Genomic DNA, 25320 nt, shown 5'->3' on the forward strand with positions numbered 1-25320 from the left:
TCTGCATCAGGTGTGACATTCATTCTCTCTCAGTGCAGAGATGCATTTAGAATCACTTACCTTTAGAGGAGGCTGCCCATTGCAAGAGTCTCTGTCCTGGGCATGCCTGCTTTCCATGACTCACACAGTAGGAGTGAGTGGGATAATTAGTCGTATGTTCTACAATTATGCCTTTGCATGCCCAGTTTTAATTGCCATCATCTGTAGGTTGGCCTGTGGGCTTAGGGTTATGAAGCCAGGTATCTGTAGCCCAGCCGTGACCTGGATGGTCCAGGCTAGCCTAATCTTGTCAGATCTTGGAAACTAAGCAGGGTCAGTCATGGCCTGTACACAGATGGGAGACTACCAAGGAAGTCGAGGGTGGCTTCAAAGAGGCAGGCAATGGTAAACCACCTCTGAACCTCTCTCACCTTGAAAACTCCAGCAGGGGTTGCCGTAAGTGACTTGACAGCACCGTCCACCACTATTATCTATAGCCCAAATCTAGAATGGCCATGTATCGGACTACTGCAGACTTAGTGGAGCAGGACTTCTGCCTTCCTCTGCAGCCCACTGAGCTCCTCCCCCAATTGTGTTGGGGGGATGGGTCAGTGGACCCTCAGGAACCACTTGCTGGCAAAGGGGAGGGAGGAACTGGTCAAAATCACCAACTGCCTGTCTTCCAATTACTTAAATGCCAGTAAGTCTTTGGATCTGTGCGTTTGTCAAGGACCGCATTCACAGCAATTTCCATCAGAAAGTATTTAGCAATGTAAATTTAAAGGTCTTTTAAAAAGATACAAGAACTCTCAGGCCCCTGTTGAAGCGACACCAGAACCAGAGTGGAGTACAGTGACCCAGCAAAGATGTACCGAAATATTTGATGAGGCATGTGAGAAGATTTGACAGTCTGTCAAATATTTTAAGGAAGCAAAAGTGTTGTTCCTTTTGGTGAATATTTCATGTCACCAATGTTGGGGAAGCAATAGAAAGAAATAATTTTCTTTTTTCAGCCATTCATCTAAGCAAACTGTTGACCATATACAATTCTTAAACATTCCTTTTGAGAGGCGAAAGGTGGGCATTGATTAGGGAGAGGAACTGTTACTATGTTGAATGTTCCTTCTGCACCGTCGGTAAATAACAGTGCTAAGCTTGACCGTAAATGCTAGGGCAAGGAGGGTGTGGTCTAGCCAAGCCACGAAGAGCTACTTTTAAATTTAGTTAAGGGGTTAGTGGAAAAATACACTTACCAGTAAATAATGAATGGAGCCTTTTTTTTGTTTTGCTCATTGGATTTTGCAAAAAAAAAAAAAAAATCCAGTCTCGCCAACATGAGCTGTCTCCTATTTTGGGGGGCCCAGCCACTGACTTTTGTTGATATGAAATCTGTATGGTTCAGTGAACCAGTTCTGGGCAAAGCAGGTTAAATAGTCTCCTGTCCCTTTTTGTTCCCCCAGTGAGACCAAAGCTTACTGTAACCATTGACACAAATGTGAACAGCACCATTTTAAGACTAGCGGATGATGCACGGTCGTGGAAGGTCAGAGACAGAATTGTGGTGGCCAGCACAGATTATTCCATGTACCAAGCTGAAGAATTCCAGATCTTACCTTGCCGGGCCTGTAGACCCAATGAAGTCAAAGTATCAGGTAGGCTTCCATCTTGGAATTCATATTTTTCATACCAATGTTGTTGCGTAGGAGCGAATGAGAGTGCACAAATAGCCCTTGTATTTGCTAAAGCAAAGGTGAAGACTACCCTGTCGTCTAGGAATTCTCCTGATATATGTGTGCGTAATATTTTACTAATCTCCTAAAAAGGGATCTGATGCCTCATATCCTAAGCAGAGTTACACCCTTCTAAGCCTGTTGACTTCAGTGGTCTTAGAAGGGCGTAACTCTGCTGAGGATTGCACTGGGAGACGGCTAAAGGGAATGAGAAGATGCCTGAATTGAATGTGAAAAGGTAGAAGAACTCAGTGCTAGGAAAAGTATACATGAGAGTAAAACGTAAAGGTGTGCAAGCACCGAGTCATTACTGACCCATGGGGGGACGTCGCATCACGGCGTTTTCTTGGCAGATTTTTTAAGGGGTGGTTTGCCATTGCCTTCCCCCGTCATCTACATTTTACCCCCAGGAAACTGGGTACTAATTTTACCGACCTCAGAAGGATGGAAGGCTGAGTCAACCTTGAGTTGGCTACCTGAACCCAGCTTCCGCTAGGATCGAACGCAGGTTATGAGCAGAGCTTGGGCTGCAGTACTGCCGCTTACCGCTCTGCGCCACGGGGCTCTTATACATGAGAGAGGAGGTCAAAGTGATGTGCAGGAAGAATGAGGCTAGCAGCAGAATTGAGTATGACTGGAATTGGATGGGGAGAACTTTCCAAATCCACCTCTGCTATGAAGTCACTGGGTGGCCTTCGGCAAACTGGCACCCCCATGACCTGTAATGTGGGGATAATAATACCGGCTCACCTTCTAGAATTATTGCAATAATAGACGTGATTGAGATACTCTGACTACTCCAGAGACGTGTGGAATGCAATGTAGTATTATTATTATTAAGAGATGTTTGGCCAACTCTAAACCCATAAAAACCCTCCAACACAGTGCAGATCACTCCTGCACAACAACACACCATTATCTCTGGTACAATCTGCTAGAAGGAGCTGTAGGTTGGCTCATTATTAAATGAGTGTGAAAGTAGGTTGCTGGTTTGTGCCAAGAAAAATATTATCCAGATTTCAAAATGTCTCATAGTCTCATGACTGAAGATGGCAGGTTCCCTGCGAGAGAAAGTATCTGCAAAACCCAGTGTTTGTGTTTTTGCTTCCCCCCAGCAACACCAAGACTTTGGAAAAAGCCACATCAAATGCAAAGGAGGCAAATTACATCATGAGAACAATCTTGGGAGATAGTCAATGAAAATAAAGCTGTAAATGGACACATTTGAAGGCTCCAGACACAGTGCAAACCTAGTGGTCAGAGAGGGGGTGGTACAAAGTTGCAAGAGGAAAGAGGCAGGCGATGGAGGAAGCACCCTCTGCCTATCCGCTGCCTTACTCCTGCAAATTCCCCCCTTCTGAAGTTTCTTTGTAATGGACCAGCTGCGGCAGGAGGGTTTGAAAAGTCAAGTTGGCCAGGCAAGGTGGAGTTCCTATTTCAGTGGCACTTTGAGGTGCAAGGGAATGAGATATCCTCTGATCCGATGCATTTTCTGTGCTGGTAGAAGCTGTGGCTCAGTGGTAGAACATCTGCCTTGCCCACAGAAGGTCCCAGGTTCAATCCCCAGCGTCTCTAATTAAAAGGATCAGGTGATAGGAAAAACCTCCACCCTAGAGAGCCCTTGCCTGTCAGACTAGACAATATGAAGTGCCTTCCTCCAAAGGGCAGCAGGCAAGCTCCAGGTCCCACCGGGCTTCTTCACTGCAGTGGGAACAAAGGGTGATGGCAGGAAGCGACATTGCACGGTCTTGTGTCTTCACTTCTGGTTGCTACCCCGGGAAAGACATCACAACACTCTTAAGAATTTGCACATAGCATCACATAGTTCTCTGTTCCCCCGAAAAGTTCCTGCTGGTTGCCAGATGGCAAGCCGGAATGTACATGAAGTACATTGAAACTGACTTAGACTGAATCAGACCATCACTCTGTCAAGGTCAGTATTGTCTACTCAGACTGGCAGCGGCTCTCCAGGGCCTCGAGCATCACGTATGACTGAATTCTTTTAATGGGAGATGCTAGGGATTGAACTTGGCACCTTCTGCATGCCAGGCAGATACTCTATCATTGAACCACTGGACCCTCCACAGAAGGCAGGTTCATGCATCCACATGTTCAGTAGAAACTGGAAAATAGAATCTCCCTTCTCTAGAGTTTTTATAGGCACATTCATTCCATAAATGTTGACGGGTAATAGTTCAGAGGTACTGAATCCTACCTCATTTGGAGGTGGACATGATGGAAGCGCACGAATTCTTTACAGGCTGGTTCTCTTTTGACTGAGCAAAAAACTAATTCTAAATCAGCCTCATCTTTTAGCCATGTTTTCATGTGCTTGGCCTGGGATATTTGGCCAAATGAGTTCAGATATTTATATTTGAAACTTCCTGCTAATAAACTATGTTTGCTTTATAAACAGATGTGAATTGGACAACGGGCTGATTTTCAGTAGGAGTTTGGGTGTTCAGCTGTACCCGATAAAAATTGTGTACAGTGCCAGTGAATTAAGATAAGATCAAAAGAATACTGTCGCTGAATTCTAGGCAACAGCTGATGGCACAGCAGCTCATTGAAAGGGGCGGGAAAAGTCTTCCAAAGAGAAAGTTGTGTGGAATAGCTACTGAGAATTTTTCTTGGATCCAGGCAACTATGTTCCATGTGTGATTGTTGAAGGTAGCATCTTGGTGGCATGAATCCTTTCCCCTGTGCTATCTCACCCTGAGAGGGTCTTCTTCACTTCCTGTGATTGAAAAACACTGGTGGGGGGGAAGCTCTGGTGTGATAAATTAATAGATTAGCCAACCTCCAGGTGGGACATGGAGTTCTCCAGGAATTACAACTCCTCTCCAGACACAGCAATCAGTTTCCTTGGAGAAAAAGGCAGTTCTGGAAGGAGGACTCTATAGTCTCACGTCCCTGCTGAACTCGTGTCCCTCCACAGGTTCCGCCCCTAAATCACCAGGAATTTCCCAACCCAGAATTGGCAACTCTCTAAAGTAATAGGTTGTTGGAATCCCCACTTCGCACTTTTCATTTCTGTGTACTTTTTATATAAAAATAGGTTTTATTGAAACTTGAATACAAGTCTGTTGAAGGGCTGGAGTTTGTCTTCCAAAGAGCGGCAATCATGCTCTTTGCAGCCACTAGTAGAGTAGCAATAAGGTATTTCTTTATTGAGGGTATGCAAACTTGACAGTTGTCCCATTGGTCTAAAAAAAATGAGTTCTGGCCATAGTGGAACATTATAGTTTGTGATTTGGCGTATTTCTTTAAGAACCTTTCTATGTGTTTGCATCTCCACCAACAGTGATCAAAGCTTCCTACTTCACCGCAATTTTTCCAACAATTAGGAGATTGTGAGGACGAGAACTGGGAGAGTTTTTTGAGAGTTAGGTACCACCTGTTAATGTACTTGATGCACAGATATTCTGTAAGTTCAGTGGGTTGCAAAAATCACAATACTGTCCCCTGTAGGGTTACCCCTGTCTCAGACCCTAAAACTAGGCTTTGACTGGAGTAACTCCAGGTAGGATTGCAAATTGTTTGGGACTTAAACTTTTATAACCAACCTCATAAATTACCGTTTATATCAGTAGTGCTGTACAGATAAACAGAGTAAAATAAACAAAAAGACAAGTTCCTGCTCCAAAAACTGTGCAATCTGCATTTCAACAACTGTGTGGGAGGTGGAGGGAGAGATAAGGGAGCAGGTATATACAAATGCAGTCCCACGAATTAAGGCTGCGGTCCTGTTTGGCTTTATTCCTTTAGAGCTTTTCCCAAAGTGTACATGAGAAAAGGTTTTCCACCTTTACTTAGGGTGCAGTTTACAGGGGCCAAAGTCTCTGCAACCTTCCGTTCTCCAGTGGAAGATTGACTTTTCATACTGCATGTGACTAGAGTAACATGTGAATTGATTCATGAATTCCTGGGTTGACACATACAGTTTTTCTCCCCCCTCCCTCCCCCCCCCCCGCCTTCCACACTGTAGGTTTCCCCAGCTGGATATAGTTGCCCTGTGTGGGTGTGGAAACATCACCAATGTGGATTGTACTTGGGCCGAGGAGCACAGAAAAACTTCCCCCTTGATCCAAATGAGGTCTCTCAGCTCTCCTATTTCCGTTAGATATTCTTTCCCTATCACTTATGGGCTTTTAGAATCCAGCTACTCCCCCCCCCCTTCCTATGGGAATGGATTCAGGCTCTTTGACACTTTACATCTGGAGATGCGCAGAGGAAAAGCAGGCAAAGAGCTGGAGGCAGGCAGGAAGGGTGGAACCAGGCCAGAATGGAAGATCAACACCCCCCACCACCACCCAAAAACCCACCCCAGCCTTATCTATAGCTATGCAGCTGTATGTAAGGCTCATTCCAGCCCTGATAAGTTTCACAAAAAGGACAGAAATGAAGCAACGCTCTTTTAATGAAGTGGTGGCCTTAGTTGTTCAGTCCAAACCACCCTTCAGTAGATGGCAGATTACAGTTCATCTGTTTGGGTATCTTGAGTCTCCCTGGACCTCAGCGTCTGATGGAGCCTGCTGTTCCATCTGTGGGAATCCTAAAAGCTTGAGGGGAAGCCATTGCAGAAAGACATTGCCCAGACCAGATACAGGGCTGGTTTCTCAAGGGTTCTTCATAAACACCTTTCGGGAAGAAAATTGCTATTTGTGCTTTAGGGCTGTTTCTCAAATGGCCACACATACATCTTTGTTAAACTCTGTGGCAAAGCTGGTGATTGGTAACATTTGGCACCACAATTGATAGGAGGTGATTTGTCCAAATGTGTAGGAGAAATTGGCTATCTGCTTCTATGGGACAAAATAACTAGGTGTATCAAACCATGGATCAGATTGTAGAGGTGCAGATATTGTGGGACCCATATGTGCATTGCTATTATTGTGTTGCACCCAACACTTATTGCTAATGTGATGATCTACATGTAGCTTTAATGCTGTTATTGGCTACAAAGGAAACTGCTTTCTTTGAATCATGTCGTTGGTCTCTGTAGCCCAGATTCTTAGCTCCAGCAGCCACTCTACGGCGTCTCACGTGAGGGTTTTTCTCAGATCTGCAGCTTGAATTTCATTTCCCCTCCCTGGAGCTGCTAGGGATTTAATCTGAGACCTTCTGCATGCAAAGCATGTGATCTAACACTGACGTTTGGCCTTTGTAAGCAGGCAAGGGTTTCTGTGTAGAAGGTAAAAACCTTCACCTATATGGTCAGAAAAATATGCAGAAATAGCTTGCATGTATGCAACAGGGGGGCGGTTTTGGAAGAGCTCCTTGTCCGCATTTGGCTTATCTCCTAGCAAAAGCCATAACATGCTTTGCATTGACTCAGCTGCAAATATAATTTACCATTCTTCAGGGCAAGATGTTCTTGCCTTGCCGTGAACTTTCTGAGCTGCGCACTTGGCAGCTTTCTTTCGCATCTGTCTCTCAGCTGCGCCCCACGGGCTGGTTGTGCACCAAGCATTTAATATACATTGGCAGCTCGTCCTGCCGTGTGCTTGTTGCCCGGGTTTGTCCAAGACCAAATTCATGCCACTTCAGGCCTCTTGAGCACCAATTTATTTAAACATGCCCATGAGCTTCTCCGTATGCTTGAGGACGGCTTATGGGCACTTCTATGGAGCTATGCAATATAAGCAACAAAGGCAAGACCGTATAGATTTTCAGCAGAATCAAAAAGAAACTCTAGTTGGTATCCCAGCAACTTCTTGGTTGGCCTGTTGTGGAGTAAGTGAACTACTTTCTAAAGACTAACAAAGGTTATTTCATGTTTTGGAGGTATATTTTAGGGCAAGAGTTGTTATATCTTGTGGGTGTGTTATGTGCTGTTACGTCACCTCTGATTTATGCTGATCCTGTCAATGAATGTCCTCCAAAACGTCCTATAATTGACAGCCTTGCTCAGATCTTGCAACTGAAGTCTGTGGCTTCCTTTATGGAGTCAAGCCATCTCATTTTGGTTGTTCCTCTTTTCCTACAGCCTTCCACCTTTCCTAGAATTATTGTCTTTTCCAGGGAGTCTTATCTTCTCATGATGTAACCAAAGTACGATAGCTTCACTTTCATCATTTTAACTTCCAGGGAGAATTCAGGCTCAATTTGATCTAGAACCCACTTATTTGTCTTTTTGGCAGTCCGTGGTTTCATTTTAGGTGAAACGCGTGTCATCGGTTAGGATCAGGGATGTGATGGGTCATCGTGGTTTCATGGAGAGAGGAGTCCATAGCCGTGATCACTAAGGGACCCTCCAGATTTGGAGGAAGGAAACTCCTCAATGCCAGGCGCTTGGAGGCGTCATCAAGGCCTCTGTGTCATATATGTTGGCCCCTAACGGCGACTCGTTGGGCCACTGGTTTTTTTTTAATTTATTATTTTATTAGTGCAAAACAGAAAAAAAAAGCAAACAGAAAGGGAGAAAAAAAGGAAAACAGTGCTGGCTCCAAAAACACTATTAGCAAATCCATACATAAGTTTCTATAAAAGTGGGCTTTTGTCTTTCCAGTGTTGAAGTGTAAGTCTTTTAGCAACTGTAAGGGCATGGAGGTCCATTTATGTTGACCCTCAGTTAGACAGATTTCAAGAGACAGGCAAGTTGTTTAACAGTGCAGTCACATTCTCTAAAATAAATGTTTTCTAACAGAAAATTAATATGGCTAATAGGTAAAGGTAGTCAGTCCCCTGTGCAAGCACCGCATCATTACTGACCCATGGGGGGATGTTGCATCACGACATTTTCTTGGCAGGCTTTTTGTTACGGGGTGGTTTGCCATTGCCTTCCCCAGTCATCTACACTTTACCCCTAGGAAACTGGGTACTCATTTTACCGACCTTGGAAGGATGGAAGGCTGAGTCAACCTTGAGCCGGCTACCTGAACCCAGCTTCTGCCAGGATCGAACTCAGGTCATGAGCAAAGTTTGGGCTGCAGTACTGCCACTTACCACTCTGCGCCACGAGGCTCTTTATGGCTAATAACCTCCTCCCAAAAGGGCTGAATGACTAAACATGTCCAAAGCATATTCTTAAGAGAGGCATCTTATGAATTACTGCCACTGTAGGATGCAGGTCTAGATGGACCATCTGTCTGATCCAGGCAGAGCTCTTCCGATCTTCATGCGGTATGCTATTCCATGGTCTTGGTTAGGATTATTTATTTTTATTTTATGTGTTAAAATATTTTCACCTGTGAGCACTGAGATTCTGTTTCAGTATTGGGCTCTGTAAAATTATGATTGGTTCAAAATGATTTTCCTGATAGCAAAAGCTGAATTTTGAGGTCATCTTTGTAGCAAGAGCTAGGTGAGGCTGCAGAAGAATGCATGAACGATTAGATAATAGAGCCAGTTTGGTGTAGTGGTTAAGAGCGGCAGGACTCTAATCTGGAGAGCCAGGTTGGATTCCCCACTCCTCTCACTGAAGCCAGTGGGGTGACCTTGGGTCAGTCTTGGCTCTTTCAGAGCTGTCTCAGCCCCACCCACCTCACAGGATGATTGTCATGAGAATGATAACAACACACTTTGTAAACCATTCTGAGTGGGCGTTAAGTTGTCCTGAAGGGCAATATATAAACTGAATGTTGTTATTATTAATAGGTGTTTAGGGACAGGGAAGCACTCAAAAAGCAATGTGGGCGGAGAACTGAATTGGAGACCCGGAAGTGTGGTGAGATCATGTCCTTTCAACATCCAGAGCGGCTCACTGACGGAGCGCCTTTCTGGGCGTGTCAGTTTCTAGACGCTTTGATGATTTCATCATTTCCAAATAAACAGTTTCTCCAGGGCCTCACTTCAGTGCCTATAGATATGGGTGCTTGTGGTATTGACACTTTCACAGGAGGGAGCGGGGGGGGGGGGGAAGGCCCAAGGCCATTTCTTAAGATCAGTCATGCCAAGTCAGCAGAAGCACAATGTGAAAACATGGTTATATATAGAAATGCTTAGCACATGTTTAACATTCTTGTTGGCATTTAAAATTGTCAGCATGTCCGTGCAGGTATTTATTTAAAAACAAAAGCCAAGCACATGCAAGCCTGACATCTTATTGTTTTAAAGTCTTACCCCATGTACACTCAGCCAAGCACTGACGGCAACTTTGCAACCCTGAGCAATGTTGTTTATTATTTTTTTATTATTACGTTATCGTATTTGTATTCCGCCCTCCCCGCAACCAGGCTTAGTAATGTAATATTCTTATGGCTCTGTGAGCAATCTTCTATTCCTTGAAAATTAAATCCACGTAAGTGATGGGACATGTTTGCATACAGCATTTGCTTGCTACGCTGTCAGCTCTCTTGATTTTCAGTAGTGATCGGCAGCTGGTGGACCCTAGGATAAATCAGGCCTTTTTGAGCAGCTATACCCAGCCCCAAGATTTTCAGCCTTGATGGATGAAGGAGTAACACCATGATGTGTGAAACAGAAGAGAGACTCATTTGAGGCTTCAGTGAGGGTTTAAATGTGTACAGTCCAGAATAAGTAAGATGAATTATCTTAGCTTAGGTGGCGGCAGGAACCGGTCCCAGTTCCTTAAATCCTCTGGGCGAGCCTTGCTTTGCTGGACGCAGCTGAATTCCTTTGCCCTCCTTATCAGAGGTTTTGGGTGTTTTTACTGAGCAGTCTCCTCTTTCTGGCTCCACTAGGTCTCCATCTGATAATACCCATGGTCATATCTGCTTCAGCAAACAACAGTCCCAGGATCAAATATGTCCATTTTCTCTGTGTGTTGTAATCTGAATTGGAATCCTGGTGGATAATCCCCGCCCCTCGCCCTGCCATCTCCTTGTTGGACATGAACGCCAAGATTTCAAGCAGGTGTTCGTTTGCAATTGTTGCAGGGAAGAAAACTAGCTGTTTCCCACTGGCCTCCCATTCTAGCATGACGGAGAAATGGAAACCGTGTTGGGCTTCTACACATGAACCAGCAGGCTTAATTCTCAAGCTGGAGCCGGCTGGGAGGGGAAGACAATATGGCTCCATTCCAATAGCATCACTTACTGTCTCCCACTTAAGTTTCTCCCGTATCCCGTGAGGTGTTGCGCCTTTCCTTTGATCTGCTTTGGAGAGCCTCCCTTCTCCAAGACTTCTACCCCGCCCCGCCTTGAGAGATTCGTTGGAATGGGACCGGACCCCATGGGTGGAACATTCTTCCCATAAAGCTTTTGGAAGGTGCCAACATTATACTTTCTCAGGCAGTCAGGTTGAAACTTTATTTTTAATCCTCCTGAGGCTTTGGAGGCTTGATTTCTGCTTTTCTCTCACCAACTGCTGGTTTTCTACTGCTCTTGATTTATTTTGCTGCTTGTGTTACGTATGCTGTTAGCTGATGTGTTTGGTTTACATTTTCCATTGTTTGTGAATGTTGGGTGCAGGTGAAAACAAACTTAGGAGCAGCTTTTGAAGTGTTTATATGGAAAAAGCAGGGTGTAAGTGTTTAAACAAAGACAAACTATCCGTATATGGTTTGCATTGATTACTATGGGGGGAAAGTAACGTTCTGCGCTTGCAAAATCTGATGCCATGAGGACAAAACCTGCCCTCCATTCCCAGCTTTGGGAACCATAGCCCTCTCTGGCAGGGGTTTGCGGGGGTACAAATGTGCTAGGCATTAGGGAAGGGCCTGTGGCTTAGTTGTACAGCAGACAGAAGGCCCCAGTTTCAATCCCGGCATCTCCAGTTAAGAGGAACAGGTAGTAGATGTTGTGAAAGGACTTCTGTCTGAGACCCTGGAGAACTGCTGCCAGGCACCAACCTAGACAGACTAATTTTAGGTGCAAAATAGAAAAGAGTCCAGTAGCACCTTTACGACTAACCAGCTTTATTGTAGCATAAGCTTTCAAGTACCACAGCTCTCTTCACCAGATGCACGGAGTGGTTCTCGAACGCTTATGTTACAATAAAGTTGGTTAATCTTAAAGGTGCTACTAGACTCTTTACTATTTTGCAACTACAGACTAACACGGCTAACTCCTCTGGATCTAATTTTAGGTGGGTAGCCATGTTGTTCTGCAGTAGAAGAACAAGATTTGAGTTCAGTAGCACGTTAAAAGTCAAAAAGAGTTCCAGAGTATAAGCCTCCAATAGTAAAAGCTCCCTTTGTCAGTCACAAGTTAGGAAGTATTTCTTTCCTGCTTGTATCTGACGAAGGGAGCTTTGACTCTCAAACTTATACCCTGCAAATCTTGCTGGTCTTTAAGATGCTACTGGACTCTACCAAGGTTCGGATGCGGTAGAAGGCAGGTTCATGTGCCTAGAAGCACACTGCAACTTCCAAGAGTCTGAAATATGGACACACGTGAAGCTGCTTTATAGTGCGTCCGTCACGGTCAGTATTGTCTACTCGCAGGGTCTCAAGCTGGGGTCTTTTAAACCTACTACCTGATCCATTTTACTGGAGATGCTGGGAACTGAACCTGGGACCTTCTGCATGCAAAGCAGAGCCTCTTCCACTGAGCTCCTCCCCAATAAAACAAGCTCTGTTGTCATAATGATGGACAGACTGCTAGCGTTCAATAATTAGCATCTCTCTCTTTTGCAAGTGGTAGTTCTTTTCTCAGTATTTCTGCGCTTTGACGCAGAACATTTGGACATTTGTTTCCAATTACAGCCTTATTTGTATGCCTCTCCTGAAATTAAATAAGCACAAGTGTAAAATTTTTTTTGAAAACCACCCTTTTAATACAGAGTGTTTATTTAATGAGTGTATTACTTGTTTTTGTTGGACTGATTCAGAGCGTGGGCAGTAAAGCAGTCCCTTCTTTCTTCCCCCACTCCAGGCAAAATGGCTGAATCAGGGAAGATGCAGGCCGCAAGGGAGAGATCTATAACCCCCGATTCAGCTGTTGGGCAGGAAAGGGGCATCTGACCTGTTTGAATTAGCGTGGCAATACTCAATCCATCAATCGGTTAGCGCATGTGGTCTGCAACCTGTGGCTTGAGAGCCTGATGGAGCCAAGTATGGCTCTTTTTCAAAAAGAAAATGAAATATTTAAGCTAAGATCTATTGGAGGGGTAGGATGGGTGCTAGGATAAACAGCTTGTGCGGAGAATGGCAGGCAGAGGTTTTGACGGAGATGCCTTACAGAAAGGGAAATGGTGGAGGTGAACAGTTGCCTGAATCCAAATGTGAACCATGTGTGGATTGATGCCAGTACGCTAAAACAATTGTGCAGGGTGCTCCTGCGTGTATATGTAAAGGGAGACCTGGTGTGTGCCAGTTTCCACATAACAGCCAGTGTTTGGGCTGCAGAAACTTAACAGGTTAATCAGCATGGTTGATTATCATTCATGTCGTATAGAATCAGTTACGCAAGTGGGCTTTTGTGTGCTGCTGACCCTTTGCACATCTCTTGCTCTGAATGTTTGACACAGTTTGGCTCTTTATTTATAAATGATTGCTCATCCCTGAATTAGACTGAAGATATGAAGCAACCTTAGGGCCAAGTTAGATGTAACTGGGCGGGAGGGTCACATCTGACAATGGAATATGCAGTGGGGTTGATTTTCTAATAAAAATGGAATCCGCAGTCACAGGCAAAAGGAACAAAACCTTCCTTCTCTGACACTTCACTTTGCTGTGCCCTGTGACTTCAGGACTTTTGTGCACAAGACCAGAGATGGAAAGTGTTCCTCAGAGGAAAAATTGGATACATGATTGGATACACCCTTTCCTTCTCTTTCTCAGCAAAGAAGTAATGTTATATCATCACAGTGTAATTAAAATAACAATGGTACATTCCATGGGAGCAGATTTATTCAGCGGGAACTTATTCAGAAACCTCTTATCTATGCTGATGAACTTTTGAGCAATTTTCTTCCCATGTTGGATTATAGACCTTGATCTTTCTAGTAACTTGTATTTCCAGCATTTTATATTATGACTTTTGTACAGGTTCATGGTCTGTTATTTATTACATCTGCAGTTCTTTTTTTCCTGATGATGATCTAACAGAATAATACATTTTAGCCATTATTTGGGGAGAGGCTGCAACTCAGCAGTAGAGCGTCTGTTTGGCCTGTAGAAGGTCGTAGGTTCAGTCTCCAGCTAAAAGGACCAGATAGCGGGTGGTGGGAAACACCTCCCCTTGTGACCCTAGAGAGTTGCTGCCTGTCAGAGGAGACAGTACAGATCTTGACCAATGGTCTGATTCAGTAGAAGGCAGCTTCATGTATCCATCTAGAACACGTTTCGTGATGGATTTCTTGCCCCTCCCATTTTGTTCTTGTCGGAGTCACCCTTTTCTTCTTGCCTTTCAACTGAGAAGGGCCTTCCTCCTTGCATGGGAGGAGAAGCCACAAGGTCATCTCAAAACATAGCTTTTCTTTGCTCTTCAGAATATCTGTTTCATTATCACAGTCGATTAAACCCATATAGAGCAATTCAACTAAGATTTCTTTCATTATGCCCAGAACCTCAAGCCAAGTTAATTGTTTGTTTGGCTGGAATGCATGCCCTTTCAGCAGGTCTGGGCAAGACCTCCCCTGCCTTAAAGGCTCCCAAGGAGCCAGGTGTGGCCCTACAAATGTTCCTCCTCCTACCTTGGGGTGTTCCCCTTCAGTGTTGACAAAAGAAAGTGCAAGTAGTTGTTGCTGGAACTGCAAGGAAGGTGTTGTTCTTTTCTTTTTTAAAGACCCCACAATTCTTGGGTACAATTCTGTTAACATGATTCATAATGTTTTCAGTCTTGAGGTGGGTGGGGGGAGATTGCCCCTTTAGAAACAGAGGCACCATTTGAACTGGGGTGTGAGTAGCATGGGAGAGTTCAGGAGCATTTTTGGCTAGGGCCTCGGCATGCATTCAAGCTCAGGGCAGGGATCATACCAAGTCATGATCTGGCACAACATGAAAAAGGGTGGAGGAAGCCTCAGGCAGGCTTGTGTGATCTCCCTTCTCTTGAGGAATGCTGAGTGGACTTCCTGGGTTTTGACAGACCATAAGCTGGCAGTATATCTGAAGTGGGAAACTATGGTCTGTGCTTGTCCTCCCAACCTGGAACAAACTATAGCTAGGAAATAACAGCAGGTCATGCCACTAGAGGCAAAGGGAAGATGGAGCAAGCCCAAGAATCCTCCTTGGCTGTTTCATAAAGTAGCAGAACGTGACGTGGCAGCTGAACTAAGCTGTGGGTTATCTAATGGGTCTTTAAGGTGCTACTGGCCCAAATCTTGCTCTTCTGTGGTAATCCAGTGATACTCCGTGGCTCAGGAGCCCCCTGTGGCTCTTTGCAACACCATGTGTAGCTGTTCTGAGTGCTGTTCTCCATTGTGGCACCCACCCCATGCCATGGATGGAAGTAATTGGCTCTTTCGGTTTGGGTAATTGCAAATGTGGCTTTCTGTGAACCACAGAGTGAGTACCGCTACTGCAGCCAATTGAACTGACTTGTGTAAAAAACGACCCTGTTATTGTTTTTACACACATACCCCTCTGTTTGTGTTGACAGCAATTAAACCCCATGCTGTCTTGGTTTTCTATGCCATCAAGGCAGGGCCCTCCTGAAGTCTTCTGCGTTTGCACAGCTCCAAGTCATCCCTACTTCACCACCACAGCCAGTGGCAGGGGGCAAGACAAATCATCATAGTGAAGGAGCCCTCGATCCAAAGGCGTCCCAGACCCAAAAATCTGCTGCAGTCTGCATGGCAGGGGAGGAGGAGGGGGGGGACACATGGCCAAGGCAAAAGGCAGGCAGGCAGAGACATTTTAAATCAGGAGGGCAACGAGCTGCATCAGTGCTTGTCCCACAACTCTGGATGCTCCCCTGCCTTCCGTCCACCATTTCTGCATCCTACCACCCATGTTTATTCTGCCTACGTTAACAAACCCTGTTACCTTCCTATTGTGTTGTGAAAGAAATTTCGTTATTCTACCCTACTGGAAAGCAAAAGCAATTTACAAGAATATAAGCAAAACAAAAATTCAGTAAAAGCATTTACTTGATTTCGCTTAACCTCCATCTCCACCTCCTACCTGTGAGGTAGGTTAGGCGGAGAGCATGTATCGCTGGCCCAAAGTCACCCAGTGAGCTTCCTTGGCAGAGCGGGCATTCGAACCTGAGCCTTCCAGATTTTAGTCCACGCTACCAGACTGGAGTCATTGGGTTGGCTGCCTCAAGATCATAGGCTGCAAGCCATGGGCTAACAGACCCCCCCCCCCCAGCTCTTGCTAGGAGGCTTGCAACTCTGGCCACCCCCAGGCTTAAATACTTGGAAGGAAACAGAAGGTCTGCGTATGGCAGCCATGTTCCCAAGAACTCTGCCTCTCTCATTTGATTTTTTAAACACTGAATTTTGTTTTGCCCCTTTAGGGAAAGCAACCTACCTTCATATGGGAGAGGAAATTGACGGTGTTGACATGAGGGCGGAAGTTGGCCTGCTGAGCCACAACATTGTGGTGATGGGAGAGATGGAAAAGAATTGCTACGATTACAACAATGGCCTCTGTTCCTTCTTTGATTTCGACACCTTTGGAGGACACATCAAGGTATCGGTTGTTTTCCTCTGTGCATGCTTTTCTTTTTTTCCTGTGAAAGGTCAAATTTTAAATCTCACCCTATTTCCAAGCAGCACAGGGGAGCCTACATGGTCCCCCTTTTTCATTTTATCCTCACAACAACCCTGTGAAGTAGAGTATGAGACAGCAACCATCCCCAAGTCACTCAGCAAGTATCATGGCAGAGTGAGGACTGGCAACCAGCCTCTTCTCCCATAGCCAATCAGAAGCTGGACAAACTCCCATTCACTTCCTGAACACACTGCAGTCCCCTGGAAAGATTTCATCATGCCTGGGGCATCGCATTGGGGACCCCTGAGCTAGTCAGAGGATTACTTGTGCAGTAAGATTACTTTTGTGTTTTATATATATAAATGGGCCAAATCCAGCCCATTAAGGTAACTATCCACAGCTTCGAATGAATGAGCAAGGCTTGGGTGCTTTAACTTTGCTTGGATCGCACCCATTTCTTTTTTCCAAGTGCAGAATAGGCACAGCCACAATGAGTTGCTGGACTCAGTAGCTACAACTTGACTTGATTTTGGTGGTGTTCTTCAGGTTGCTCTTGGATTTAAAGCAGTCCATATAGAAGGGGTAGAGCTGAAACACATGGGCCAGCAGTCGCTGGGACACTACCCAATCCACTTCCACATGGCAGGAGATGTGGATGAGAAGGGAGGCTACAACCCACCCACCTATGTGAAAGACATCGCCATTCATCATGCCTTCTCGCGTTGCGTGACAGTCCACGGATCCAATGGTTTACTGGTAAGGAACCACAACTTAGTCACAGCACCTGTAAAGGTAATACACAAAACCATTACAGGTGTTAATGTAGCTGAATCCATAGCCAAAATCTACGTTATATTCATAGAACAGGGTCTCCTGCAGGTGCCACCCTGCACATGGGCAAAATCAACAGCAGCCTGTGCATGGGCTTTCTCTGTGGTGGCCCCTACCCTGTGGAACAGTCTGCCTGAGGAAGTCAGGAGAGCCCCCACTCCAGTTCTCCAAACGAATTTTTTACGTGCTACATTCAGCGCACAGGAAGGAGGGCCTGTGCGCTGAATCTAGCACGTAAAAAATTCGTTTGGAGAACTGGAGGAAAAGATTGGCGTGGTGGGAAGACAAATGCCCTCTGATGAAGTGACATATGAAACAAGCAAAATTACCTGGAAGCTTGTCGGGCATAAATAGCATTTTGTTTGCTTTCTTCCCGCGTTGGTTGCTCACCACTTCTCCTTAAGAGACTACTTCTTTGGATGTGAGGGATTCCTCGTCCGTTGCCACTTACCTTGAGGCTGAAGAGACGACGAAATTACCACAACAGACAGTAAAAGACTTGTGGCTGTTACGGTCGAGGCTTTGCCTCAGTTGGGACTTCAAATGAAAACACTTGATAATCATTAGAAAGTTTATTTGTGGATGAGAACTAATCGTGTACATTTTGTTTATTGTGTAATTTGCATAAGATTTATGAGTTGAATATATAAAGTGTCCTAATTTTGGTCTGCTCATTTTTCCTATTGCTAGTTTTATTGGTGAGCAGCATCATAATAGCCCTTTCTTACAGCACTTGCTTGATATCTATGATATCCCACCCTCAAGTTTCTTAAAAAGAATTGCCTGTTTACTTTCTTGGTTTTAAAAATAAACCTGTTGAAACTGTAATATAGACAAGCCAGGTGCAGTTTTTAAAGCTTTTCATAATTGCAGAAAAATTTGCAGTTAAATCTATCATGAGCTTCTGGGAAGATGAGCCTGTATGTGTATCACCTTGGTTTTTGCCCACAGGTCAAGGATGTTGTCGGCTATGACACTTTGGGCCATTGCTTTTTCACTGAAGATGGGCCGGAGGTACGCAACACGTTTGATCACTGCCTTGGACTGGTGGTGAAACCCAGCACGTTGTTACCATCTGATCGAGACACAAGAATGTGCAAGACGATTACAGAGGGAGCGTATCCAGGATATGTCCCCAAACCTAGACAAGACTGCAAGTAAGTGGGAGAAAACTATCATTTTGTTTGGTAACTCAGGGTAACATTATGGCCTATTTGGGAGTAACAGATGATGCTGTTTTTCTGTTAATGGATTTTTAAAAAAATCCACTTGAATTTTCAGTTCCGGCATAACATTTTCCCAGTTTATTTCTCTGGGAGAATCATGCCAAAAGAACCAAATGTTGAGCGTGATCCAAGCCAAAGTTGGGTCCCTAACAAACCTTGTGAGGGTTGCCCCACCCCTTCCTTTTCCTCCAGCTTGTACAAGGAAACCTTTATCACACCATAAAATATAATTGATGTCTAACCACTTCATAGCAGGTTTGGAATTTCAATAGAAATTCCTCCTGGAATTCCTGAAGGCTTTTCAAGATAGGGCTGTTTTTACTGTTTGTAGTGGAGGGCATAACAGCTGTCAAATCACGAAAGAGAGAATAACCACAGTTGCTGCACTTCACAAAGGTGGTAGCTTATTTGCTGAGTTATCCAACCTGCCTCTGCTCTATTAAATGAAACACAACCGACTCTGGGCACCCCCTTTGGGTATCGTTTTTCATTCTTCTCTTTTGTCATTGATCCAACAGCGCCGTGTCCACCTTCTGGCTGGCCAACCCGCACAACAACCTTATAAACTGTGCAGCTGCAGGCTCTGAAGTAAGTACAAAGGGCTCTTCTCTGGGAGAATTCCAAACAACTGGCATCACTCTGAGATCTCCCCCCCCCTTTTTTTTTTTGTTATCCAGTGGAACAAAAGCAGTTTCTGGCACTCAGGCTGTTGTAAATGCCAAATGCAAATCATTAATCTGGTTGGGGGTTGGAAATAAAATCTTACCTTTCTTTCCCACCTGTCCTATCGGTCATTTGTTCAATTAGACCATTGTGTCCCCTAATTCCGACAAATGATTAAAATTGGAAACCTGTTTCTCTCTTAACGGTTGCTTATAGTGTGTGAAAAGTTAGAATTACCTGCCCCAAGAGAAGCACATTTGCCTGCATACAAGTATTAATATAATTCTACGAAGTTTTAAAACTGTATAGGAGAAACTAGTATTAGCTTTCTATTTGAGGGTGGTTATGGCACAAAAGCTGAGATAACTTTGTCCAAAAATATTTAACCTCCTCCTCTTTTCCATCACACAAAACAAAGGTGTCAAAGGAAGGCTCAAAAGCTGTATGTTCTCTCTCATACAGGAAACTGGATTTTGGTTTGTTCTGCATCATGTGCCAACGGGACTGTCTACAGGAATGTATCCCCCTGGCTACTCAGAGTACCTTCCAATGGGAACATTCTATAACAATCGGGCACATTCCAACTATCGAGTAAGTCGGTGCTGCAATGGAAACGGTCTGTATAACTTTTTTTAAAAATAAAAAGCCCATGTTCCTGTTTAATTCAAATAACATGAGTGTTTCTAAGAAGCTAGGCTGTTGGCGTAATGTACTGACATAGTTTTCACTGACTGCAGAGGAAATAGGCATGGGCTAATCCTTAGATTATATAAAGTTGGCTTACAAAAGGCTTTCTTGTCTCTCTCTCTCTGCACCCCCTCCCCAATTGCCCTTTTCCCCAGGCTGGAATGATCATTGATAATGGAGTTAAAACAACACCTGCATCCGCCAAAGACAAACGACCCATCTTGACCTTGATTGCTGGGAGGTAATGCAACTTCATGTATCAAGCTTCTAGTATTTGTATAATGCTTTCAAGGCTTCAAGTACTGCATCTTACATACATCCCAAAGGGCAGTATTATGCCCATATTGTGCTGCATTGTGTTTGGCAGAGGACAATTCCCTTTTGGTACCGAGAGGGAAGCTGACACCTAAAGGAAAAGGAATAGTTGAAAACTGAACTGCCTGTTCTTCCGGTGTTGGGTTGCTTTCACCAGAGTGGCAGGTGATAGACAGCAGCTGTTGAAAAGCTTTGAGCGGCAGTTTCCTCTTGCCTCCGCCCTCTCCCTTTAAGTCTTCTAAATGCTAGGGGAGTCTTTCAGGCCACTGTGACTCAACATTTGCAAGTTAAGACATCACTCACAGTTAACCAGCTAAGTCAGGGATCCCCAACAGGGACCTGCCCATGGATTTTCTGGTGCCCATTTGCTTCTTTGCCAAAGCATCTCTTCCCCAAAGCAAGCAGCCAGTCCTGGCTTTCCTCCATCTAATTGGAACAGAAGATCCTTCAGAACCCATTCAGATACATGGCTTGTAATCTCCCAACATTTTGCTGGCCCCAGGACCACCTGGTAGCTATCTTGTGGCGGCACCCACTGCCACTTTCAAAATTCCAAGTGTGCCCACAGGATTGGAGACCCCATCTGATGAAAAGCTAATGTCTTGAAGCTTCATGCATTGTGGTCCAGTCAGTTCTCGCCGGGCAGTGCTTTCTATTGTTCGACTGCCCTTCTGCCTTGTAATTACAGATACAGCCCACATCAAGACGCAGACCCTCTGAAACCCAGGGAACCAGCTATTATTCAACACTTTATTGCTTACAAGAACCAAGATCACGGAGCCTGGCTACGAGGAGGAGACGTGTGGCTGGACAACTGCCAGTGAGTATCGCTTGCGCAGCCCTGTTTGTTCAGCTTAGTCTTTGTGGCAGATGGTGGTGTAAAATGGGAAAATAGCAAACAAAACACACAACACCTTTTTTTTTTTTTTTTTGCAAAAATAAATCCTCCTCCGACTGAATCACACGGTCTGCTGTAGTATTTGTGTGGAACCCATTACAGTAAGAGGGAGCAGAAAGGGAAGTCACCGCCGCCACCACCCTTTGGCACTTAGAAATGACATGGGGAAACTGGCAGAACTGCTTTGCAAGCCCCTAGACGCAGCCATGCGCCAAATGTAGCGGCAGCCTCTGCGTGGTTTGGATTTCCTGCTGCAGTTTCTTTGCATGAATCAGGCCTGTACTTTGCAGAGCTCTTCCATAGTTCTCCTCCACCAGCCTAGCAGCCATGATCCCTCCATGATGTCTTGAGTTATAGCACTTACTCCTACTAAATGATGTACTGTGCACAAACTGGAATCAGCCAGGGAGGCCCAGTCCATAAAACTGATTTTTAAAAAAACCATATCTAATATCATGGGTCTTTCTGCAGAGCACCGAAGTATTTTCCACGCTGTTAAAATTTCTGGCAGTGGTTGTTTCAGAAAATTTCAAATGAGCCTCCAGCCCTCATAACCTGGAATGTTTATAGACCTAGGGATAAAACTGTTTAAATATTTGTTACTGTAATATATTACACCGGAACAGTCTCTGGTAATGAGAACTGCAAAACACGCACATCTTTCGACACATAACAAGCAGTTTTGGAATTGCAGGGATCTTGTGCTAGAAAGAGGCCGTGTAACATGTCTGCCCTCTTGTGGCCTAATAATTTCAGTGATTTCCCCACCCCATTCTCCTTTCAGTAGACTAAGCAATGAATTTTGACTCTTTCTGAGGTCATCTCAGGCCAGTGCTTTCGGCCTCCATAATATGGGGAGATAGTACTGCTACAGGGACCTTGAATAAACATTATTAGTTAGAATCCTGTGGACTGGCAGAGGGCTATCATTTTAATTTGCCCAACCCACCAAAACTTGTGCTCTGATCTCTGCATTTCTTTGCTCCTTCCAGGTTTGCAGACAACGGCATCGGGCTGACTTTGGCTAGCGGTGGAACCTTCCCACATGATGATGGTTCGAAACAAGAAGTAAAGAACAGCCTGTTCGTAGGCGAAAGTGGCAACACTGGGACTGAAACCATGGACAACAACATCTGGGGGCCCGGAGGCCTGGACCACAGTGGGCGGACTCTTCCAATCGGGCAGTAGGTTTTTGTTTGCTTGTTTCTGTTGCATGTAACAAACTGTAAACTTTACTGAACTACGGAATGAAAAAGAAAACATTGTACTTTTTTGTATATTACATCTGTAAGTTACCTTGCACTTTCTTGGTATATCTCTCAAAAGGAACTAGTATCTAAGCATTTGGTAAATATATACTTCTTACAGACCAAAGCAGTGTGAGATCTAGCTATACGATAGTAGCCCCCATGAGTTGCTTCAAAGATGCAATCGCAGACTATGGTTTGTGCTAAAGCACGGATGTGTATGACCACCAGACGTCTGATAAAACAGCTGCGTTATTTTCTAACATCTCATTTTAGCATCCTATTTGGGAGCTTGTTAAGACTCAATGTTGTTCCAAGACATGTAATAAAGCAACTTAGTTGGTATAACTCTCTATTCAGAGGCCTACATTTCACTAACATTCTAAGAACTGCCAAGACATGAGAGGAATTGTGGTGCCATTAAGAACTTCAGGGCTTCCTTCCGAGAAAGAAGCTCTAGAAACAGATTCTACCATCTGAACAGCTGTCTAGTAATGCTTCATTTTTCAAATGTTACAGGAATTTCCCAATCAGAGGGATTCAGTTTTATGACGGGCCAATCAATGTCCAGAACTGCACCTTCCGAAAGTTTGCTGCGTTGGAAGGTCGCCACACCAGTGCCCTGGCATTCCGACTGAACAACGCTTGGCAAAGCTGCCCCAACAACAACGTCACAAACATACGCTTTGAAGATGTCCCGGTGAGTTTTTCCTCCGTTTAGACCTGCCTTCAGTAACAAGACTGTATCTCATCCAGTTAAGTTATGAAGCAATTGGTTCAGACTGTGTGTTGTGTGTGTTTCCTTCTGTTTAGATTACTTCTAGAGTGTTCTTCGGAGAACCGGGCCCCTGGTTCAATGGACTAGATATGGACGGGGACAAAACATCAGTTTTTCATGATGTAGATGGTTCTGTATCTGAATACCCTGGGTCGTATCTCATCAAGGAAGATAACTGGCTGATCAGGCATCCGGACTGCATTGATGTACCAGACTGGAGAGGCTCTATCTGTAGCGGACGGTATGCACAGGTACGAAACAATGCCACCAAACATGTTATGATCATGGTTTTGCAAACCACACATTTTGTTTTGGACATTTCAAGAAGTTCTTCCCAAGCAACGGACACCAAACTCAGTTTTTTTCTACTCTAGGTATACATCCAAGCCTACCGATCACCCAATCTGCAAATGAAGATCATAAAAAATGACTACTATACGCATCCTCTATACTTGGAGGGGGCTTTGAGCAAGAGCACACACTACCAGCAATATCAGCCAGTGATAACGCTACAGAAAGGCTACACCATCCATTGGGACAAGACTGCTCCTGAGGAGCTGGTTCTTTGGCTGATTAATTTCAACAAGTGAGTTGTGTGACCCCTTAACCACCACGTTCTGATCCAATCACATAGCTGTAAGAATGCTTGAAAAATGATGTTAATTAGAATTGCCACACAGTTTGTCAGATCCGACTTCATTATTTTAAGGACTCCATTGTGATCTTTGCCATCTTCCCACCTAAGCATCTTGAGTCCCTGGAGAACAGATTTAAAAAAGCAGTAATGAGATAAAAATGTTTGAGATGCTGAGTGAGCCTAATTGTTTGTTAGATTCTGTGGGTCACCAAGTTGGTCTGTGTTACTATGGAGGATTCTTGAAACTGGTTCTACCCAAGAATCTAAGCATTTAGCCTGATAGGAATAAAGTTTTTTCAGAGAAAGTGATCTGACTTGGCTTGTTGCATTTTCTGGACACATCAAAGTCACAGGTGTTTTTGTAATGAGAGTTTGTTACTTTTTATTCAGGAATGACTGGATCCAAGTTGGGCTTTGTTATCCAAAAGGGACAACGTTTTCCATTCTCTCAGACATCCATCATCGCCTTTTGAAGAAAACAGAAAAAACTGGAGTTTTCTATCCAGCTCTTCAAATGGACAGACTCGAGTACCGATATCCTACCAAAGGGTACTACTATTGGGATGATAACACTGGGTAAGGAAATTGAGATTTGGGTTTAATTTTCATGTGTGTGTGTGTCAGTCGGATGCTCATAGGCCTTTCATCTCCTCTTTTTTGCAGATTGTTGTTTCTCAAGCTAAAAGCTCAGCATGAGAAAGAGCCATTTGCCTTCTGTTCCACCAAAGGCTGTGAGCGAATCAGGATCAAAGCCAGCCTCCCCAAGAATGCACAGATCAGTGACTGCCAAGCTGAAGCCTATCCGAAGTATGCAGAGAAACCCTCAGTGGACGTGCCGATGCCCAAGAAGCTGCCTGGCACACAACTGGTAAAGTCATATCTTTGGGTCATTGGGTTTCACCCTTAACAAGAAGGGTGCTGATGCATGAACTTTAATAGATGTTTTTGTCTTTGCTTTAAAAGCGCTTTATTAAATAGTCTCTCTTGTTATTTTAAAAGGACCATTTTGTGGAGCTGAAGGTCGAAAGCTACAAGACCAGATACTTGCATCTCAAGGATGATTTTGCTTATATCGCAGTACGTGTTTGCTCTTCATCTCTTTTTTCTTTTACAGTGTTGTTGTTTTTCCATGTGTTCTGATACACTGGAATGCTTTTGCTCTTGTAGGTTGATGGCAAGAAGTTCTCTCCCTCTGAAGACGGTATCCAGGTAGTTGTAGTGGATGGGCACCATGGGAAAGTTGTCAACCAAATGAGCTTTAGAAACTCCATTCTACAAGGAATCCCGGGACAGATAGACAATTATGTCAGCAACCTCAGGGACAAGTAAGTTTTCTTTTCCCTGCACTTTGGTCCAAGTAATATATGGATCAACTCAAAAGAACTGAAAATCCCACACAGCCTAATGTGCTACATGTTGAAGGTGGGAATATGTTTGAATGGAAATGAGGATTAAGTGGTTGCCAAATGTTTTTTTTCGGTCCTGTAGTTCTATTGTGGTGATGATGTCTAAAGGAAGGTTTATTTCAAGAGGCCCTTGGACAAAAGTTCTGGAGAAGCTTGGAGCACAGAGGGGCTTTAAGTTGAAAGGTAAATTATTCTTTTTAAACATAGACATGTACAGTGTGCACATAATACTGCAAGCATGTACAATATATGCATATACATAGACACACAGTATCTTCAAAGTGTCTTGCTAGTATATGTACAGACAATATGTGTGCCTAGTGGGTGCATGGTGGAAGACACTACTACAGTGTAAGTCTGTGTATGTATCTCTATATTTTATATGCATACATGTGTGTGTTTATAGATACGTATTTTGTA

General features: G+C 44.3%; 1 protein-coding gene across 3 annotated transcripts in view; it reads left to right on the forward strand.

The window, feature by feature from the left end:
- Positions 1-25320, forward strand: part of CEMIP (cell migration inducing hyaluronidase 1) — a 127452-nt gene that overhangs the window by 99842 nt on the left and 2290 nt on the right. For all 3 annotated transcript variants that reach the window (XM_055002494.1, XM_055002495.1, XM_055002496.1), the window contains 17 exons: positions 1440-1631; positions 16016-16191; positions 16759-16968; positions 17995-18200; positions 18788-18857; positions 19395-19523; positions 19775-19860; positions 20623-20754; positions 21825-22016; positions 22599-22779; positions 22893-23108; positions 23232-23443; positions 23885-24070; positions 24158-24362; positions 24494-24571; positions 24662-24819; positions 24983-25083. In XM_055002494.1, the coding sequence (XP_054858469.1) occupies positions 1440-1631; positions 16016-16191; positions 16759-16968; positions 17995-18200; positions 18788-18857; positions 19395-19523; positions 19775-19860; positions 20623-20754; positions 21825-22016; positions 22599-22779; positions 22893-23108; positions 23232-23443; positions 23885-24070; positions 24158-24362; positions 24494-24571; positions 24662-24819; positions 24983-25083 (2730 nt within the window). The remainder of the gene's footprint in view (positions 1-1439; positions 1632-16015; positions 16192-16758; positions 16969-17994; positions 18201-18787; positions 18858-19394; positions 19524-19774; positions 19861-20622; positions 20755-21824; positions 22017-22598; positions 22780-22892; positions 23109-23231; positions 23444-23884; positions 24071-24157; positions 24363-24493; positions 24572-24661; positions 24820-24982; positions 25084-25320) is intronic.

The sequence above is a fragment of the Eublepharis macularius genome, chromosome 18 (genome assembly GCF_028583425.1).
Source record: "Eublepharis macularius isolate TG4126 chromosome 18, MPM_Emac_v1.0, whole genome shotgun sequence".
NCBI classification, from domain to species: Eukaryota; Metazoa; Chordata; class Lepidosauria; order Squamata; family Eublepharidae; genus Eublepharis; species Eublepharis macularius.